Source organism: Pseudochaenichthys georgianus, chromosome 10, assembly GCF_902827115.2.
Source record: "Pseudochaenichthys georgianus chromosome 10, fPseGeo1.2, whole genome shotgun sequence".
Classification (NCBI taxonomy): Eukaryota; Metazoa; Chordata; class Actinopteri; order Perciformes; family Channichthyidae; genus Pseudochaenichthys; species Pseudochaenichthys georgianus.
The window spans coordinates 21,726,517-21,743,527 of NC_047512.1; the positions used below are offsets into that span (position 1 = coordinate 21,726,517).

General features: G+C 45.2%; 1 protein-coding gene and 1 long non-coding RNA gene across 2 annotated transcripts in view; one reads left to right on the plus strand and one right to left on the minus strand.

The window, feature by feature from the left end:
* The window catches only part of LOC117453633 (uncharacterized), a 28,623-nt gene extending 16,726 nt beyond the window's left edge, over window positions 1–11,897 (minus strand). Inside the window, exons 1-2 of the long non-coding RNA XR_004552916.2 lie at window positions 11,810–11,897; window positions 11,541–11,589 (exon numbers count right to left, since the gene is read on the minus strand). This is a non-coding gene — a long non-coding RNA (uncharacterized lncRNA). The remainder of the gene's footprint in view (window positions 1–11,540; window positions 11,590–11,809) is intronic.
* Window positions 4,279–13,410, plus strand: fgf18a (fibroblast growth factor 18a). Its single transcript, XM_034092517.1, has 5 exons — window positions 4,279–5,811; window positions 9,215–9,254; window positions 9,544–9,724; window positions 11,470–11,576; window positions 11,833–13,410. Exons 1-5 carry the CDS (start codon window positions 5,780–5,782, stop codon window positions 12,103–12,105), a joined length of 633 nt encoding a protein of 210 aa, XP_033948408.1. The 5' UTR covers window positions 4,279–5,779; the 3' UTR covers window positions 12,106–13,410.
* Window positions 13,411–17,011: the final 3,601 nt, after the last annotated feature.

The window sequence follows — 17,011 nt, forward strand, 5'->3', positions numbered from 1 at the left end:
GCCTTACTGCTGGATTGCATGTGCTGGTGAATTTGAAGTCAGTATTGTGCACTTGCTTAATCACATGTGTTTTGTATTATTTGATATTTTTGCAAACCTTCTCCACAACAATGACAAAACACTCCTGAAGCCATGTAATAACTTCAGGAATGAAAACTATACGATGACTGTCCCTCAGAAAGCAGGTGTAAAGAACCCCCAAAGAAAACAATCCAATAATTCAGTCTGCAAAATCAGGGTTAAGCCTTACAATGACAGGTTGGATTAAAAGAATGATTATCCTGACACGAGTCCAAAGCAGCATCAAACCGTCCAATTTGAAAGTGTCAAAGTAAAGTTATTCCAGTGCTTCAGCTGGGCTATGTATAGAGCAACAGCTGCAATAGATTGTGCAATGGAGGAGAGTAAACGTTCATATTTACTGGATTAATCTTGCTAAGCGAGAGAAGGGAGCAGGCTGTGCACCACCAACATCGCCGTTAATAAAAACAATATTTAGCTTTTCTCTTCATCTCAACAGCGGCTTGCTTTCACGCAAACGGCTCTTCGCTAATTAATTCCTGCTCTTACTAAGTTGCAGCTGTCGATTCTCTCATCTCACAGACGCGGCGGACAAGTGGCGAACAGGTTCTCATTTCAAAGCCCTGCACACTGTACGCATTCCTTGACTTCACATGGGCCCCCCTGTCATCAAAGGGCCTTTATTAAGTGTCTCGTACATTTACACATTGGGGAACAGTTTAAACTTGGCCCATGATTAACAGAGTAGGGATATCTATCCCAGAAACCGATGTAAGCCTGACGTCTCAACATCTCATGTGAAGTCTAAGGCCCATATCTGCAGGTATTAATCAAAGCCAAAAGCCCCCCTTTCCCTCCAGAGATCACACAGGCCAGTTTCCCCGATCCCTGCTCCCATCCAATCATATACAGACCAGACGTTATGGACAAAGCTAATTGGACACAATCCACTGCACTTGACCCATCTGAAAACTCAAAATATGTGTGTCACAAGAATGATGGATTACATTTATGCTGTTCAAAGTTCTCACAGTGTCTAACACTTCAGAGAACGCAGCAGGGGGACGATATCCCCGTCTGCCAACTTCTCTTTACTGCATCCAAACCAGGGAATATCTAAACTTGACTCCTCACCCACACCTCTCAAACACAACTGTCATAATGAGTCAACAACTGGCCTGCAGAGCTCCGAGCGCTGCATTAGGTTCCACTCCAATCACCCATAACACAGAGTCCAGCACACCATGCCTCTCCTCCACGGTGACCTTGGGGTCAGGCCAGAATGCCCTCATATAATGAGAGTGCTGTTTGGGGATTTGTTGGACTGTGATAGAGAAAGGGCGAGCACACGCAATGCACCCTGGGTCTTTGTCTGGGTGCTGACGGTATTGACGAGTGCTGATCGATGTTAATTGCTAGACAGAATGGCCATATTGACCAGGCTCCCTGGATGAAGAAGCCTGCAGGCCCAGTCAAAGAAAGAGAGAGAGGTACAGAGTGAAAGCTGCTGGGCCCAGACCTACAACACACACACACACACACACACACACACACACACACACACACACACACACACACACACACACACACACACACACACACACACACACACACACACACACACACACACACACACACACACAGCTCTCATTCACTTTAATGAGTCGAGAGAGGAGCACAAAGGCATAACGTCCATCAATGCCAAGTCTATTCAACACAACAGAGGGTATATGCAAAAAATAGATGACCTGGTGTGTGTCTCTTTGTGTGTGTTTATGCACACGTGAGTGAATGCATGTGTGCATTTATGAATAATGTGTGTGGCAAAGTTGGTCTGCATGATTGTGTGAGTGTGCAAGTGTGTGTGGGTCTTAGCTAAGGATCAATAGGCAGGAGTTTCAGAGGCAAAGACATGGGCAATCAATATGCTGGCTGCAAACAGAGGGAGGGACAGAGTGAGCAGATAAAAAAACAGCCGGGAGATTAAAGAGAAGGATAGGGAGGACAGAAAATGTATGAGAACAAGCGATGTGACAGAAGGAGAGAGAAAGAGGAAGAAAATACCAGGTTGGTTTACACACACCACCTACCCCCCCCTCCCCCTCCCTCCCCTCAAACGTTATGTTATTTCTGGATCCCAAAATGTGATTTCCAAATCTTGGTTCAACATTTATTCACATAACTCTGCAGAAGGAGCAAGCTACGGCGTTTTTAAGACTTGCTGTGACACCTTTATCTTGCGAGGAACCAATATTAGTGAGGTATGACAACATTATAACTGATGCAGATGTAAATGGGTCTTAGTTTAATTATTTTTCTATTTGTATTTTTAACCAAAACGTATGTGTGTATGTTGCTGAGCCGTATACTCTTAGTCTGGTTTCCCATAAGAAGCTTAGACCAATGTTAATTTCCCAGATTTACAATGAGAGTCGCAGCATCAGGATCCTTTGGGAAATCTAGCTACAAATCCACTATACTACTAAATCAGGCTTTCATGCACTGCTGTGAATGGAGTTGAGCTCTCCTGTCTGCTTTTTCTTACTCCACCATTGTACCAAGATCTGTTATAGTCCTTGTCCTGAACCCTTCCATCTGGGCTTAAGAGTACCAGACGGGCCTCATTCCTCATCACCAGAATGTGGTTCAAATCCCTCTCCACAACATTTACACTCGTGTCCCTTGCAGCAGTGCGGTGAGCAGAGAAAAAGCACCCAGACACAGGTGCAAAGACAGAGAGAGCCAGTAGTAGGAAAGAAGGCCAGAGGCTTGTCTAGGGAGCATGACTGGAAAGGCATTCAACCACAATACCCCTACCCAGTCCAGCTCAACCCTGTCCAGTGTGTGTGTGTGTGTGTGTGTGTGTGTGTGTGTGTGTGTGTGTGTGTGTGTGTGTGTGTGTGTGTGTGTGTGTGTGTGTGTGTGTGTGTGTGTGTGTGTGTGTGTGTGTGTGTGTGTGTGTGTGTGTGTGTGTGTGTGTGTGTGTGTGTGTGTGTGTGTGTGTGTGTGTGTGTGTGTGTGTGTGTGTGTGTGTGTGTGTGTGTGTGTGTGTGTGTGTGTGTGTGTGTGTGTTTTGAAAGTACAATGTTGAAAAGAATAAACCTATACTTGAAGCCAAGAAAATTGTCCCTGACGTATGAAGCCAACCCTCTCCCTCTCACTTCTACACTTCTATTACACATACACAATACATATGTACACATTTACCTACCTTCCCTCGTGTGTGTTTGCGTGTGCGTGTGTGTGACTGAAAGGTATGGCAGGAGTGTTGTGTTGTGTTGGCTTGGCTGACCGTCTGCGGTTGTGCGGCGGTGAGAGGGAGTTTTGGGAACGCAGAGCGGGCGTTGCTGCCGAAATCCCTGAGAAATGTTCGTTTTGGATCTGTGTCCGTGCTTACATACCGCCCTCCCTACTGTCTCTCATTCTCCGTTTCATTTTCCCTCTTAGGGTTTAACTTAAAAGTTATGAAATGGGGAGTCAAAATACATCACTTGAAAGCGCGGCGGGGCTTTGTGTGTGTGCGCGCGAGTGCACTGCCCTCCACCCTCAACCCTGAGACCGGGGCCACTGAGGCTGCAGGGGTGAGGTTATCTTAAGGGAAGATAATGGAGGGCAAGAATACGCTTAGTTTGAACTTTTAACACATATGTTCACTTGACTGAGGCAGGTGCCTTTGTTTAGTGGAAATCTTTACAAAACAAAACGGTTTTTTCGCTTTTTCCTTCTGTCCCTAACATTAATTTTCTTCACTTTCAAATCGTATTTTCTTAAAATAGGCCACGAACAAACAAAAAACCCATAACAAGGATCCATGTAATCTTTAAAATTATGTTCAATGCATATCTTTTTTCAAGTAGGCCATCCTATTTTCCACCGACACATTATTTGAAACAATGCAGAAAAGTCCAGAAGAAAAGTGCATAATTACGGAAATTACAGAAACAAGTTGCTTTGTATTGTAAACAAGGGAAAATGTCTCATATCATGTCCAGATGTTTTTCACACAGAACGCAATACTTGTTCAAATTTATATTTTGCTGTGTAAATTGGGTCGGCATATCATATCGATTGACTAACCCCATTTTATCCAATAAGTGTGCATGTGCGTGTTTGAGGCAGAGAGGTGAGAGAGGGAGAAAGAGAGAGAGGAGGGAGGGAGGGAGGGAGGGAGTGAGGAGAGGAGAGGAGGGAGGGAGGATTGATCCGCGTCTGTTAAAATCTTGTTCTGGTTTTTCTTGGAGTGAGGTCTGTGCCTGCCGACGCGCCTCTCCTGAGCAGCCCCCCTCAAGAAGAGCTTTTTATGGAAGGCAACCTTGGAACTTTTGAAAGCGAGAAGAATCTGCAAAATACCAAAGAAGTGGATAAAAAACGCACGACCGGGTGTTTTTTTTTGCATTTTCTCTCGCGTTTTCTCCCCTTGTGTCTGAATGAAACAGGGAGGCAAATGTAAGGGGAAGAGGGACGGTGCAGGTTCTGAACTGGGAGTCGATCTGTCAGAGTGATTTTGGGTAAACACGTTTCCAGTGCGCCTGTTTTAACTTTATTTCTTCTGAAACTGGTGAGCTCCACTCCTCTCCTCTCCGATTTCGCTTTTTCTCGTAACAAGGAGACTTTGGTGTTTCCCTCTCCTTCAGAGAAACTGCTTAAACTTTCTACGTTTAAAAAAATAAATAAAAAGATCGGATTGCATTTTCCCCCTTCAAACATTTTGGAGGTGATGTCATCGTGCTGTGTTTTGGCTGGTATTGTGTCGAGAGGGCGCAGGGAGGACTCCTGCAGCCAGGCAGTAACCAGCGTCTGAAGCAAGCTTGGAAGTCCGGAAAATCAGGTGCAAAGTGTGGCTGTCATTTCCTCGCTGTGTCGCGGGTGGCTGAGTCCGCCACCCAGTCACAGCTGTTCCCATCCTCTCCGCCACCCCGCCCTCCATCGTCTTTCTTTCCCTTTTATTATCCCCTCCCATTTTCATTCAGCACTCTCGATAAACTGAACTGGACCGCTCCGGGACCTTATCACCCTCCCCGTCTGACACTGTTGGTGGGTGTCACCTGAGCCACAGACCCGTTGAGCCAGCGTGGGGACGCAGTCATGACCGAGGCAGCCCTGCATTACCCTGCGCCCGCAGAGCCCCCGTCTCCAGCTCGCCGTTTGCTCCATCAGCTAGCCCAGGTAGCCCACCTCCAACAGCTCCTCACCCTGCTCTGCTGGGAATAAATCTCCTACTCCAAAACATTTTTATGATCTCACCGACTGCTTAATTCATGTTTGTGACTAGAAGTTTGCTGTTGCGCTGAAACATTACGCATTGGATTACGCAGAAGATTACGCACGCACCGCATTTGTCCAAATACCGAGCATCACTCTGAGGGTCAACAAGATCGATTGGAGTTGGTTATCTGTCACGCGTGAGCGCGCTTTCACCTGTTCCTCTCCTTGTCGGGAACGCGCAGCCTTTTAAAGACCTAACCTTCCCCCTTTGCTCCCCCGCCCATCCGTCTCTCCGCCGTTCTGGACAGCTGTTAGAGGTTGCCCGGCGGTCACAGTGGCACAGTTACCCGTGCCTCACATCCCAAATTCCCCACGCCGGGAGAACCGGGGCAAGCCGCCGCCGATGCCAACGGGAGTGTCCGCAGACTCTTTTACTCTACATAACATCCAGCGGATTCAAAACACAGAGGGGAGCTCTCCGGACTGTCGGACTGGCTCAGACCGAGCAAGGAGACTGTCTCTGGGACAAGTTCCATAGTGGAGGGGGGAAGCAATGTGGTCCCTTCTCTCCACGCTGACCGTCTTGTAAGTCACTTTTATCACTTTTTCATGTTATAATCTTAATTAACCAATCAGGAATGATCCATATCTGCAGTTATTTATACTAGTACATTGACATGCCCAGCTAAAGGATGAAGATGACGGGGAGGAAGGTTGCAGTGTCTAACGATTACATCACTCCTCATCAGTCCCCATAGAAAACATGCCATGGAAAGCCCTGTTTTGATTGGCTGATGGTTCAGGGTCACTGGGTCAGAGTCAGTGCCCTGTTACTCATAAAACCTGCCATAAACATCTCCATCACCATCTGCACTTACTTCAGGGATGGCCAAGCCCCCCCACCCCCTCCATTGAAAATAGAAGTTGAGTTAAATAACACCGGCTTTATCTAGTGGGATAGGAAAATGATAAAGTGCCAGGAGCAAATCTAAGGGAGGGGGGTTTAGACTCTGTGGGCTTGAGTTTGCCCATTTGAGGTGTGTCTTGTTAAAAGCCAAGGGATTTATTTTTCTTTCTTTGTGTCGGCTGTACTTCTCCCAGATGGCAGTCATCTCCAGATACTTCTCATTCCTTACACAACCTGGACAGGGTGTGTGCTGCTGCTGCCGGTGTCTGCCTGACTTTCTCTCTTCCTCTGTCTCCCTCACACTCTCTCCCTCTGTCTCCCTCACACTCTCTCCCTCTGTCTCCCTCACACTCTCTCCACTTACCCACCTAACTGCCTACATCTGTCGTCCTGTCTTGCCTATAGCCCATTTTTCCACAGATACTTGCTCAGATAAAAAAGTATGAATTAATAACTGATGAATGATGGCGCCCCTGGCAGTATCCAAAGAGGAGCAGTCTCACTGTTTGGTCTGCTGGTTTTAGTTTAGTTCTTTCATGGCCAATCCTCTTTCCTTTAGTTTCCTTCTTGCCTATCAGTTTTAAAACTTCACTTCATCCATGCTGTTATCAAGGTTGTCGTACTTGGAAGTTTTCATCCAGTGAAAAAAGCAAAAGGGCCTTTTGCCACAACAACCTGTTACAGCTCTTCTCATAAAGCCACAGCTCAGTGTCTCTGCTTCTCTAACCATGCTCCGCCATAGGCCCTGTTACTGTTGATTCCACTCTCACGCCCACTAGCCTAACCACTATTCTTCACTGCTGAACATCTGAAACTCTTGCACCGTGCCGAAGCCCACTGCCCCAGTGTTGGCCTACCACGCTAACCACTGCTACACACAGCTGAAACCGCCGCTCTGTGCTGAGTCCCACCAGGCCGACCGCTCTCACTCCACGCTGCTGCCCAGTCCTCGGTGCTGAGGCCTGCTATAGTCTAACCACAGACTCCATATGGTGGATCTGCTGGGATGCAGGTTTATGATGTCAGACCCTTGCTTGTTTTGGCTGTTAGCCAAAACGCACCGGGCTTTCCCTCTCTTCAAACCTCCTTCTGTCTTTACTCTCTCCAACTTTTACTCTGCACTCTCTTATTCTCTAGTTTTCTCCCCCTCCCCCACCCCCGGCTGATCCTGTATCCCTCTTTCCTCTCTCTTTCTCTTTCTCTCTGTGGCTGGCATAATATGGAGTGTCTGTGGTTTTTGTGGGAGCAGGGGAATCCAGTGCCGAGGCACTTTTCATTTAGTGTCCTCGGCGGCAGTGCAGCCGTAGTGTTTTAACAGCTGAGAGTCCTCACAATGCACAGGCGCTCAGGTTTTTTCGGCTGCGCAGGCAAAATATGAGGGCCAACACTCTACTGCATTGCCCAGGATATCTGCATCTATTAGATCGACTCAGGGGCCAACACACCAGCTATGGGAAAGAAGAGGAGGGAAGGGGAAAAGGAAGCATATGTGTATGTGTTAGTCAGGAGGCAATGACATGTGTTACGATGTGCATGAGTTGACCCCCCCCCTGTCTCTTTCATTCCCATTATTTATCTTTTTGTCTACTTCTCACGCCAGACCACACTCTGTGGTTACACTACTGTCTCTCATTTTGCCACTTTTTCTCCTCATTCCTTCAAGCTGTTACCTTCGTCTTTTCTCACATCTGTGCATCTTCTTTCTGATTGTATCTCTCACCTCTCTTATTATCTGTCAGCATTCATCTCCCCTCTATGTATTCTTACATCACCTTTCTTCTCCCTTTCCCTTTGTGTACCTCTCAGTCTGCCTCTCTCAGCAGTGCATATGTCTTTGCTTTGGCCCAGCTGTCAGCTGCCTGCTCCTCCTGTACACACACATACACCCTGCACACATCTGCACATCTGTGTGCATGTCCATGACAGTGTGGAGGAGTCACCCTTCTAACCCCAAACATAAAGGAAAATGGGAGGCAGGGAACGATAGGAGAAAGGTAGAGTGGACAGAGAGACAGGGAGGGAGAGATAAGGTGAAGAGATAGGGAGGACAACAAGCCAGAGAAAAAGAGTGGAGTAGAGAGAGAGGGAGAGAAGAGGCAGGCAGAGAGATAGCAGAAGATGAGGTGGGGAAAGACACAATTTGTAGAATAGCTTTTCAGCCCACACACTTGGTTCTGAGCTTCATCATGTCTTCAGCCACTAATTCAGAGCAGTTCAAGGACTGCCAGAGTAAATTGTGTGCAACACGATCACTCCCTTACTAAAGCTGTGAATAACATTTGATACATGACCAAGGTCAAGGTCTAAACTTCAATTAGGCACTGTGATAAACTGTGCATTTTTTTATTGTAACTGCAACCAGCTGTTTCATAACAAACACGTCTTAAAGCGCAGATCAGAAGTAGTTAAGTCATTAATAAGAAAGAATGCATGAATGTTATATTTCCATAAGGAAAACACACCTAAATCCTGCATGCTACATCACCACGTTTACTTCCCACGATTTGATTCCTACATAAACCAGTTTTCCACACGTTTTGGTAGCTCATGTTCTCACTTATTCATAGCATCTCTAAATGCAACCACAGTCCGCCGCTCTGCAAAGCCACATCACAGCGGAGGTTACACCTGTAGTCCAGCCCAGCTGTCTACATACACAGAGCAGCCAAATGAGCCAGCCCAATCCCTCAGATGTCCAAACCAAAACATGTTCTAGTTGTCTAGGCATGTTTGCCATTTTGCCACGGTCCAATCGGGTCATTTGGAGGCCAGATTTTGGTGTGGCGAAAGTCAGGAAAGGGTCAGAAAGGGGGTTTGGACAGAAGGCTTGTAGCGTAACAATAAACACTGCTGTGGGTGTTGTGTGTCTGCCGATGCCTGGACATCTGCCTGTCTGTATGTCCTGTCTCTGTGCCAGCCGCACACCCAGCAGTGTGAGTAGTCGCCCAATAAGGAAAAGAGATGTTGAACAGAAAGAACGGCAGAGAAGAAAGAGATGGAAATGATGGTGTCACGCACAACTCTTCCAACATTCAATGATGCCTGCATATTTCTTAACTCGTCTGTTTCTACTTTTTCCAGATGTATCCAGATGTTGCTGGTGATGTCCAATCCATTGCAGGTAAGAGTGTGCATGCATGACAAAAGGCGATCATAAAGGACAAGTTATAAATATATATTGTTGTAATACATGCAGTTTTGTATTAGCCTGTTCATGACTTGTTGTGTGTGTGTGTGTGTGTGTGTGTGTGTGTGTGTGTGTGTGTGTGTGTGTGTGTGTGTGTGTGTGTGTGTGTGTGTGTGTGTGTGTGTGTGTGTGTGTGTGTGTGTGTGTGTGTGTGTGTGTGTGTGTGTGTGTGTGTGTGTGTGTGTGTGTGTGTGTGTGTGTGTGTGTGTGTGTGTGTTCTCAGCAGGTACTTGGTGTGGATGGGGTCAACTTCAGTGTGCATGTGGAGAACCAGACGCAGGTGCGAGACACCATGAGTCGGCGACACCACCGGGTCTACCAGCTCTACAGCCGCACCAGCGGCAAACACGTCCAGGTGTTGGGACGTAGAATCAGCGCTCGAGGAGAAGATGGAGACAAATTTGGTAAGACACACACACATAGTAGAACACACACAAACTCTTTGGTACATGTGAGTGCATGCACAGTGTCCTGCACACACATGCACACTCACACCGGGTGCAAGTACAAAGACTTGAAGGTTGACCAAGTGCATGCATGAACGGATACAGAATGCAACTGTGCAGGCACACTCACAAAAGCACACACACAGGCCTCCCCAGGCTTTGGCAGAGGGGCAGTGGAGCTTGTCTTGGGAGTACAAAGACCTCATCGACTGGCTGCTGACTCAATGATTCACAAGAGAGCAAAAGAAAGAGAGAGAGAGACAAAGAGAGAAAGAAGGTGTCAGTGAAAACAAGTGTGAGTTAGCTGGAGAAGCCTGGCAGGTAGAGTGTTGGGCCGAGTGTTAGAAACTCATCTCCTTCATCGATCCCTCCATTGATTTCTCATCCTCCCTGTTGTCTCCTCTGGATTTAAAACAGCAGGCTTCCTCTCCCTCCCTCCCTCCATCCTCTACCACTCCCTATGTCCATCCCCCACTCCCTCCTCCTCTCCACCTTTCTCCATCTGTAATGATGTCTACACCATTCTTAAAGCACACACAGAATCAATGGGCAGAAGAAAGCCATAAAGCAACAGTTCATATTTCTGCATGTACTCATGTTGCACATCCTGATTGATTCACAAACCATTGAAATGGCTAAGATGCCACTTCAAGCCATTGATGGGAAAATAGATGCAACCGCATGTCCGCTTTGAGACACATGCCTTTCCTAAACTGAACAATCTACCCAAAACTGACCAACTCTGGCGATTAGGTAGTACACAGGGGACAGAGCAGAGAGAGAGGAAGTCAAGCAAAGAAGGGGCGGGTGCATGAAGGTATAGACATGAAGCGAATGAGCAGAAGGGAGACGAGAGGAGAGTTGGGGGAAGAGAGAGGAAGAGGGCAAGAGGGAGGGAGGTATTGATTTCTCTTGACCCCTTTGTTGACTAAGGTCATGTAGGAACCATTTTAGGGATTTATTTTTAAACAGACACAAGCGCTCTCTAAAGATATGTAGTTGGTAAAGCTGTATTGCCTGGGAGGATGAACACACACACACACACACACACACACACACACACACACACACACACACACACACACACACACACACACACACACACACACACACACACACACACACACACACACACACACTTACCTTAAAACAACAGTATCACAGACACTCAGTCTGTGTTCTCCAGCTACTCTTGGCCCACCGTGCTCCGTCTACTCTTGGCTGTTATCTTTTTTACGAGGCCCATTTGTGGTCAGCGGCCTCACATTCATGTGTGTGACCGGGCTTATCTGACAACCATCTGTCCAGCCCGGGACATTTACACCAGTCTGTGATTTATCCGCACATTTAACAGCAACTATGAATCCTAAAACGGTGATTCAATGTGAATGCCTTATCTGGTTTAAAACCCCTAATGTCATTAAATGGTGTCTGGTAATCTGTGCAATTAATGGCAGACTACTTGGTCGTCGGTTTGTTCTTGTAAGCTTGAATGTGGTTATTTGCTTTATTAACTGATCTCATATAACATGAAACTAACTTAGCTTTGAAACTGGGTCATCTTTAACTTTCTTCCCTTTATATGTGTGTGATATAATGTAGGCCTATTACACCTGTGACATCCTGCCCTATCAACATACACATTTCTCTGAATTGCCTGTGGCTCTAATGTCTGTCTGTCCCTCTGTCTGTCCCTTCACAAGCCCAGCTCGTAGTGGAGGCTGATACCTTTGGTAGCCAGGTGAGAATCCGGGGCAAAGAAACCAATTTCTACCTGTGCATGAACCGCCGTGGCAAGCTGGTAGGAAAGGTGAGACTTCAACCTTTTAGAGACAAAAATGAAAAATATATATTTTCCAGTTTCCTGACCAGCCTCTCTTTGTTTCTCCATATGTGTGTGTGTGTGTGTGTGTGTGTGTGTGTGTGTGTGTGTGTGTGTGTGTGTGTGTGTGTGTGTGTGTGTGTGTGTGTGTGTGTGTGTGTGTGTGTGTGTGTGTGTGTGTGTGTGTGTGTGTGTGTGTGTTTGTGTGTTTGTGTGTGTACCTCTGGTTTCTCTGCTCTCTCAGAAGGCCAGTAATCGAAGCGAGGACTGCGTCTTTGTGGAAAAGGTTCTGGAAAACCACTACACAGCTCTGATGTCAGCGCGCTACACAGGCTGGTATGTGGGCTTCACTAAAAGAGGTCGTCCTCGCCGTGGCCCCCACACACTCCCAAACCAGCAGGACGTACACTTCATGAAGCGCTTCCCGCCAGGGGAGCAGCCTGACCTCACCACCCCCTTCCGCTTCACCACCGTCAGCAAGCGGGGAAAGCGAGTGCGCGCTACCGGGCCCCGCTAGTAGTGGCTAACACTAGCACCCACTTTCCTGTCATCCAAAGCCTTGACCTGAGCCTGCGAATGGCTAACCCAGTCATCTCCTCTGTCGCACAAGACTGAACACCTCTGTTTGTCGGGACAAACATTGACCAGGAATTGATGAATCATTCATGGGGCTTAGCTTTACACCTACTCATGTGCCACTACAGCCCCCTAGTAAGTGATCATTCTTCTCAATATAAGATCCCAAACTGGACCATAACTGGTACATCGCTGGAAGCTCTATGTACCTGGTCTGCTCCCCTTCGTTGGCCAGAAATACTGACAAAGAACCTGAAGGACACCAAAGTCCCAGACTCCACAATCACAAAAACAAGGCCTTCATGTCTCCTGTGCTGGACAAGCTGGACAATTTAGATTTGGGATTACAACTGGATCATACAGAGAGAGAACAAGGTAGGGAAGGCTGACTGAACAAGAGAGTGGGTGCTAGTCCTACGGATAAAGGGAAAACAGGAAGGAGAGGAAAGGAAAGCGGACAAAGGGATTGAGTGATCTGCACAGATCAAATGGACCACAAATGGACTGTTGACATGTGACGCACTTATTTGTCTCACTACTAAATTGGTGTGAACCTGTGAGACTGTTGGATGAATGAGTGATTTAGTGAGTAAACGCATGTTTGTAAGAACAAGAAGTTGTATGCAAGAGTGTTTGTGTGTGAGTGAGCGAGTGTACAAACAACCATGAGTGAAGCTGGATCACGAGGGACTCTGGAAAGGGACCATCCAGCCCCTGCATGAACCCGTGACAACTCACCGCAGGGACTGAAGCTTTAAGAACTGGAATGTATAATAACCAAAAACAGCCAACCAATCCAACCAAAGACAACTGGAGATCTTCTTCATGACTCCTCCACACACCCTGCCCCCCCCCCCCGAGGACACTACACCCTCAGCTTATAGGTGCAGAGGATGACGAGTGCGGTTGGGGCACGGTGCGGAGGTTGCCTTGTCTATTAGCATTGCTATAGAAACGACCCAGGGGATGATGCTCCTGTGCGATACCGTGGAAACAGAATGCTGCTACCAGGACATTCAGTGGAACAAACCAAAGTCTCATGCATACAAACAGGAGAAACATATTAAAGGGAACAATTTATTGAAAGTTATATATATATTATATATATAAAAGAAGACAGAAACCCTAAATAAGCAATCTTACTATGATGGTTATTATAATTATTACGATAAAATTATTTCATTTATTTATTTCATCTCTGTGTGCAGCAGTCTTTCTCGACTCAGTAAACCTTACAGAAACATTTCCTATGTGTCTCAGCCTCTTTGAAATGCTTCCTCTCATGTTTTTTGTTCTCACAATGATTATAATTTAAGAGATTCATCAATAATCTGGATGTGATCGCCTTGATTTATTGTTCGATTGGTTGTTCAACGAAAAATGATTGCCAAATTATTTCAAAATGTTTGTCATGAATCAAGCAATCGGGCCAAAAAGGTGGTGTGAAGGTGTAATGGTTTATTCTGTATTATCTTCTCTGGGTTATAGACTGTTAATTGAACAAAACAACCGTCTGAAAACATTTCCCTGGGCTCAAAGAATTTGTGAAATGCAGTAGGGTTAAAGATATGATGATATATACCATACAGTTTATACCAAGATATTCATTAGTTTAATATATCTGGTTGTTCTAGACCATTGTTGGCATTATTGCGATCAGTGGGAATAATTAATGCTATTATTGGGGTTGCAGAATGTTTGCACCAATGACCCTACATTTGTTTCATCTATCTAATCATCTGGATTAACCAAAAACCAACATTGCCCTTTTGTGTTTCTATCCATTAACAGCCATCTTTAATAAAGGGTAAATTAAATAGTAATGTAGTTAAATAAAATGTGGTAAATAATAATTTTACCGTTTATAAACAATGCATTTGTAATGATTAATGTTAGCAATTTATAGTAAGAAAGTCAGACAGCGAAATGCACCATTTCTCAGAACCACTCATCTTCCAAACTGGGAAAAGATCCCAACTTCCTTAGCAGATTTCTAATAGAGACAAAGTGCAAGAACGTCAGATACGCAGACAAACAGATTCTGTAGTTCATAGTTCTCATAAGCACGGGTTGAAGTAGTCACTGAAGGTCAAAACTCAGACATTAGATTGCATAAAGAAAACAATCTAAGATGGAACAACCTTACTCATGGAACCCCTTCAATATGCTGAGTACCGACTGTTTTGTGCAAAATCAACAGTGACCTCCACATCATAAAGTTTTGCCATGTGTATTCAGCATGAAGGATCAGACAGAACAGTGGAAGGGAAACATGCAGTAGTGAGATAGAGTTTCATAGCTGCTTCTCCTCTCATCTCTCCGGCTCTTATCCCCCATCCCTCCCCTTCCTTCCCTAGCAGGGGGTCACCGAAGAGATGTCGCTGCCAAATGACCCAATCATGCCTGCAGACACAAACAGCTGACTCAGGGGAAAAAAAGGGCTGTACCAGAGGATTCCTATTGCAAGGCAGCAGGAATCTGCGCTGGAGGGGGTGGTGTAAGGGGGAGACAGTGGGGTGGAAGGGAAACGGGGTGTGGGATAGAGAAGAGCGAGTAGGGGGTGGTGGGGTGAGTTGTTCATTTCTGGAACGTTGCTCCAGTTCCACTCGGGAATGATGGAAATATTCTGCGTAGCCAAACCCAGAGTGGAAGGTGTATGGTAATCATGTCGGGGAAGGAATGCCAAATATGTGCGTGAGAACGGAGCTGTGACCTGAGAGCTGCAGGAATTGTGGGCCAAAATCCCACAGACCCAGAGGAAGCACACACACCCATATTCAACTCATACACACATCATATACTAATGGTGCTCCACCAAGCACAAATCCATCCCACATAACTTATTTCCAGAATTGAAACATCTAACTATAGTAAACTAAACCCAGATATTTAGGAATCCAACGCTCCCCTACTTCTTCTAACCTAGATAATGCACATTGTACAATAACCAGACTGATGCATTATCGAGCTCAATTACACCAAACAGATCTTTGCTATAAAGGCATGACTTTAGGAATCTCAAACACACATTCCTACTTAAAAGTTACATTGTTTACAAGACTGAGAATGTGATCTACTGTAACAGGTTGTTTAGACTCCAAACTTTGCTGCCAAGCCGACAGAGCCAATGTCTAACAAACAGATTACACTGTGGGAGAAAACTGAGGGTATACTCCCACCTGGTGGCCATGCTTTATAAAGTGCAGTCCACACTTGTATAACCAACATTTGTTTCTTGTGAGGTGATTTAAGTCAAAGCTATTAAAAAGTAATTATGATTGTAATGCAATGCAATTTTTAATAAAAGTTACTGCACCCTGGAAAGCCTATGATAGGTTAGGGAGAATCAAATTAATTTGTAAGGCATATAAAATGTGGTTACAAATAAAACAAAGTGGATTGTAATATTGTGAGTCAGTGAATGCAAACTGCACTGCATGGGATGCAAACAGGACCTGTCAATCAATTGTACTCCCTTTAGAGCAGGGGTTCCCAACCTTTTTTCCCAAGAGCCCCCCCAAATGACTCCTGTTGAAAGTTGCTCCCCCCCCACACAAACACACACACGCGCGCGCGCACAAGGGGGGGGGGGGGGGGGGCAACAGCGGTAATTACAGTTTAAAAGTCTCAACAATGCTACAACTACTGTCACAAACTGGATGAATGTGAAGTATTTTGTTAAAGGAGGATAAAGGGTATAAGGAGCACTATTGGAGTGACTTTGATGGTTATTGGACTCAATTCATTTGGATTCCCGCTGAATGAAGAAATTAAAGGACGGTGCAAGTGGAAACAATTCACAAAGGGATTAAACTGTTTAAAACACATGCTCAAAGTAAACCGGATTTTGCCGATGTGTTTATGTGGATTCAAAAATCGTAAATAATCTACAAAATGGAGGAGATCGGATCTGATCGGAGCAACTGTGACAAATAATCCAACTGAAACCGGCATGGACAATGACTATGTTTTAAACATTTCTATTACAGAAAGAATTATATATTTCTGTCTTTTTATGCCTATAATAGCTACTAACTTGAATTGTTATTCTAATTAATTAATCAATTATTTTTTTACATTTTATTGTAATGTGGAGACAAGGCTTTTAGTGACAATCATGTATTGTGTTACAATTATATGTAAAAAAAGAAGGGAAAAAAAGTCTAAATATGATATTTTTTCTCAAATCATCTGAGGCCTGGCGCCCCCTCCCCCGTATTTTTAACTGAAGTGATGGTAAATTGTAGGATTCTCTGGAGTTTTCCGGTCAAATGCATAAGTTAAATTAAATTAACAGGACAGTGTAGATCGACAGACACATACATAATTTTGAATTCAACGTTGTACCCACATATGTATGTATATATATATATTTATTTATATCTGATACAAATGTTTTTTCAGGAAATACTACCTTTTATAAAATGCGAATGGACAAGTATATCCAAAACGACCCAATTGCTGCTATCTATTAATGCCACAGTGGATACAAGAGCATTACATGTACTTCTAGCCAATAGTAGATCACTTACATTTAAGTGCAGCAACAGGGATGCTGTATGTTTTTTATGTTTACATGAGCACTAGTGTCTTAGTTATGATGACAAAGCCTTAGGAGTTCCCAGCTTATGTGCTGCATTTGTTAACACACCCTGTACTGGTTTAGAGAAATGTGGAAATGCTACTGGAGTACAACAGAAACCGGGATTGCTAGTTGGTTCTAACTACTAATGAGATGCTGAGAAATCAAGACCGCTGCACAAAGTTGATCAGGAACCTGGATAGAAACATGTGTACAGGGATACGAACACACAGGTTTCACATACATCTATGAGATACACTCTGTG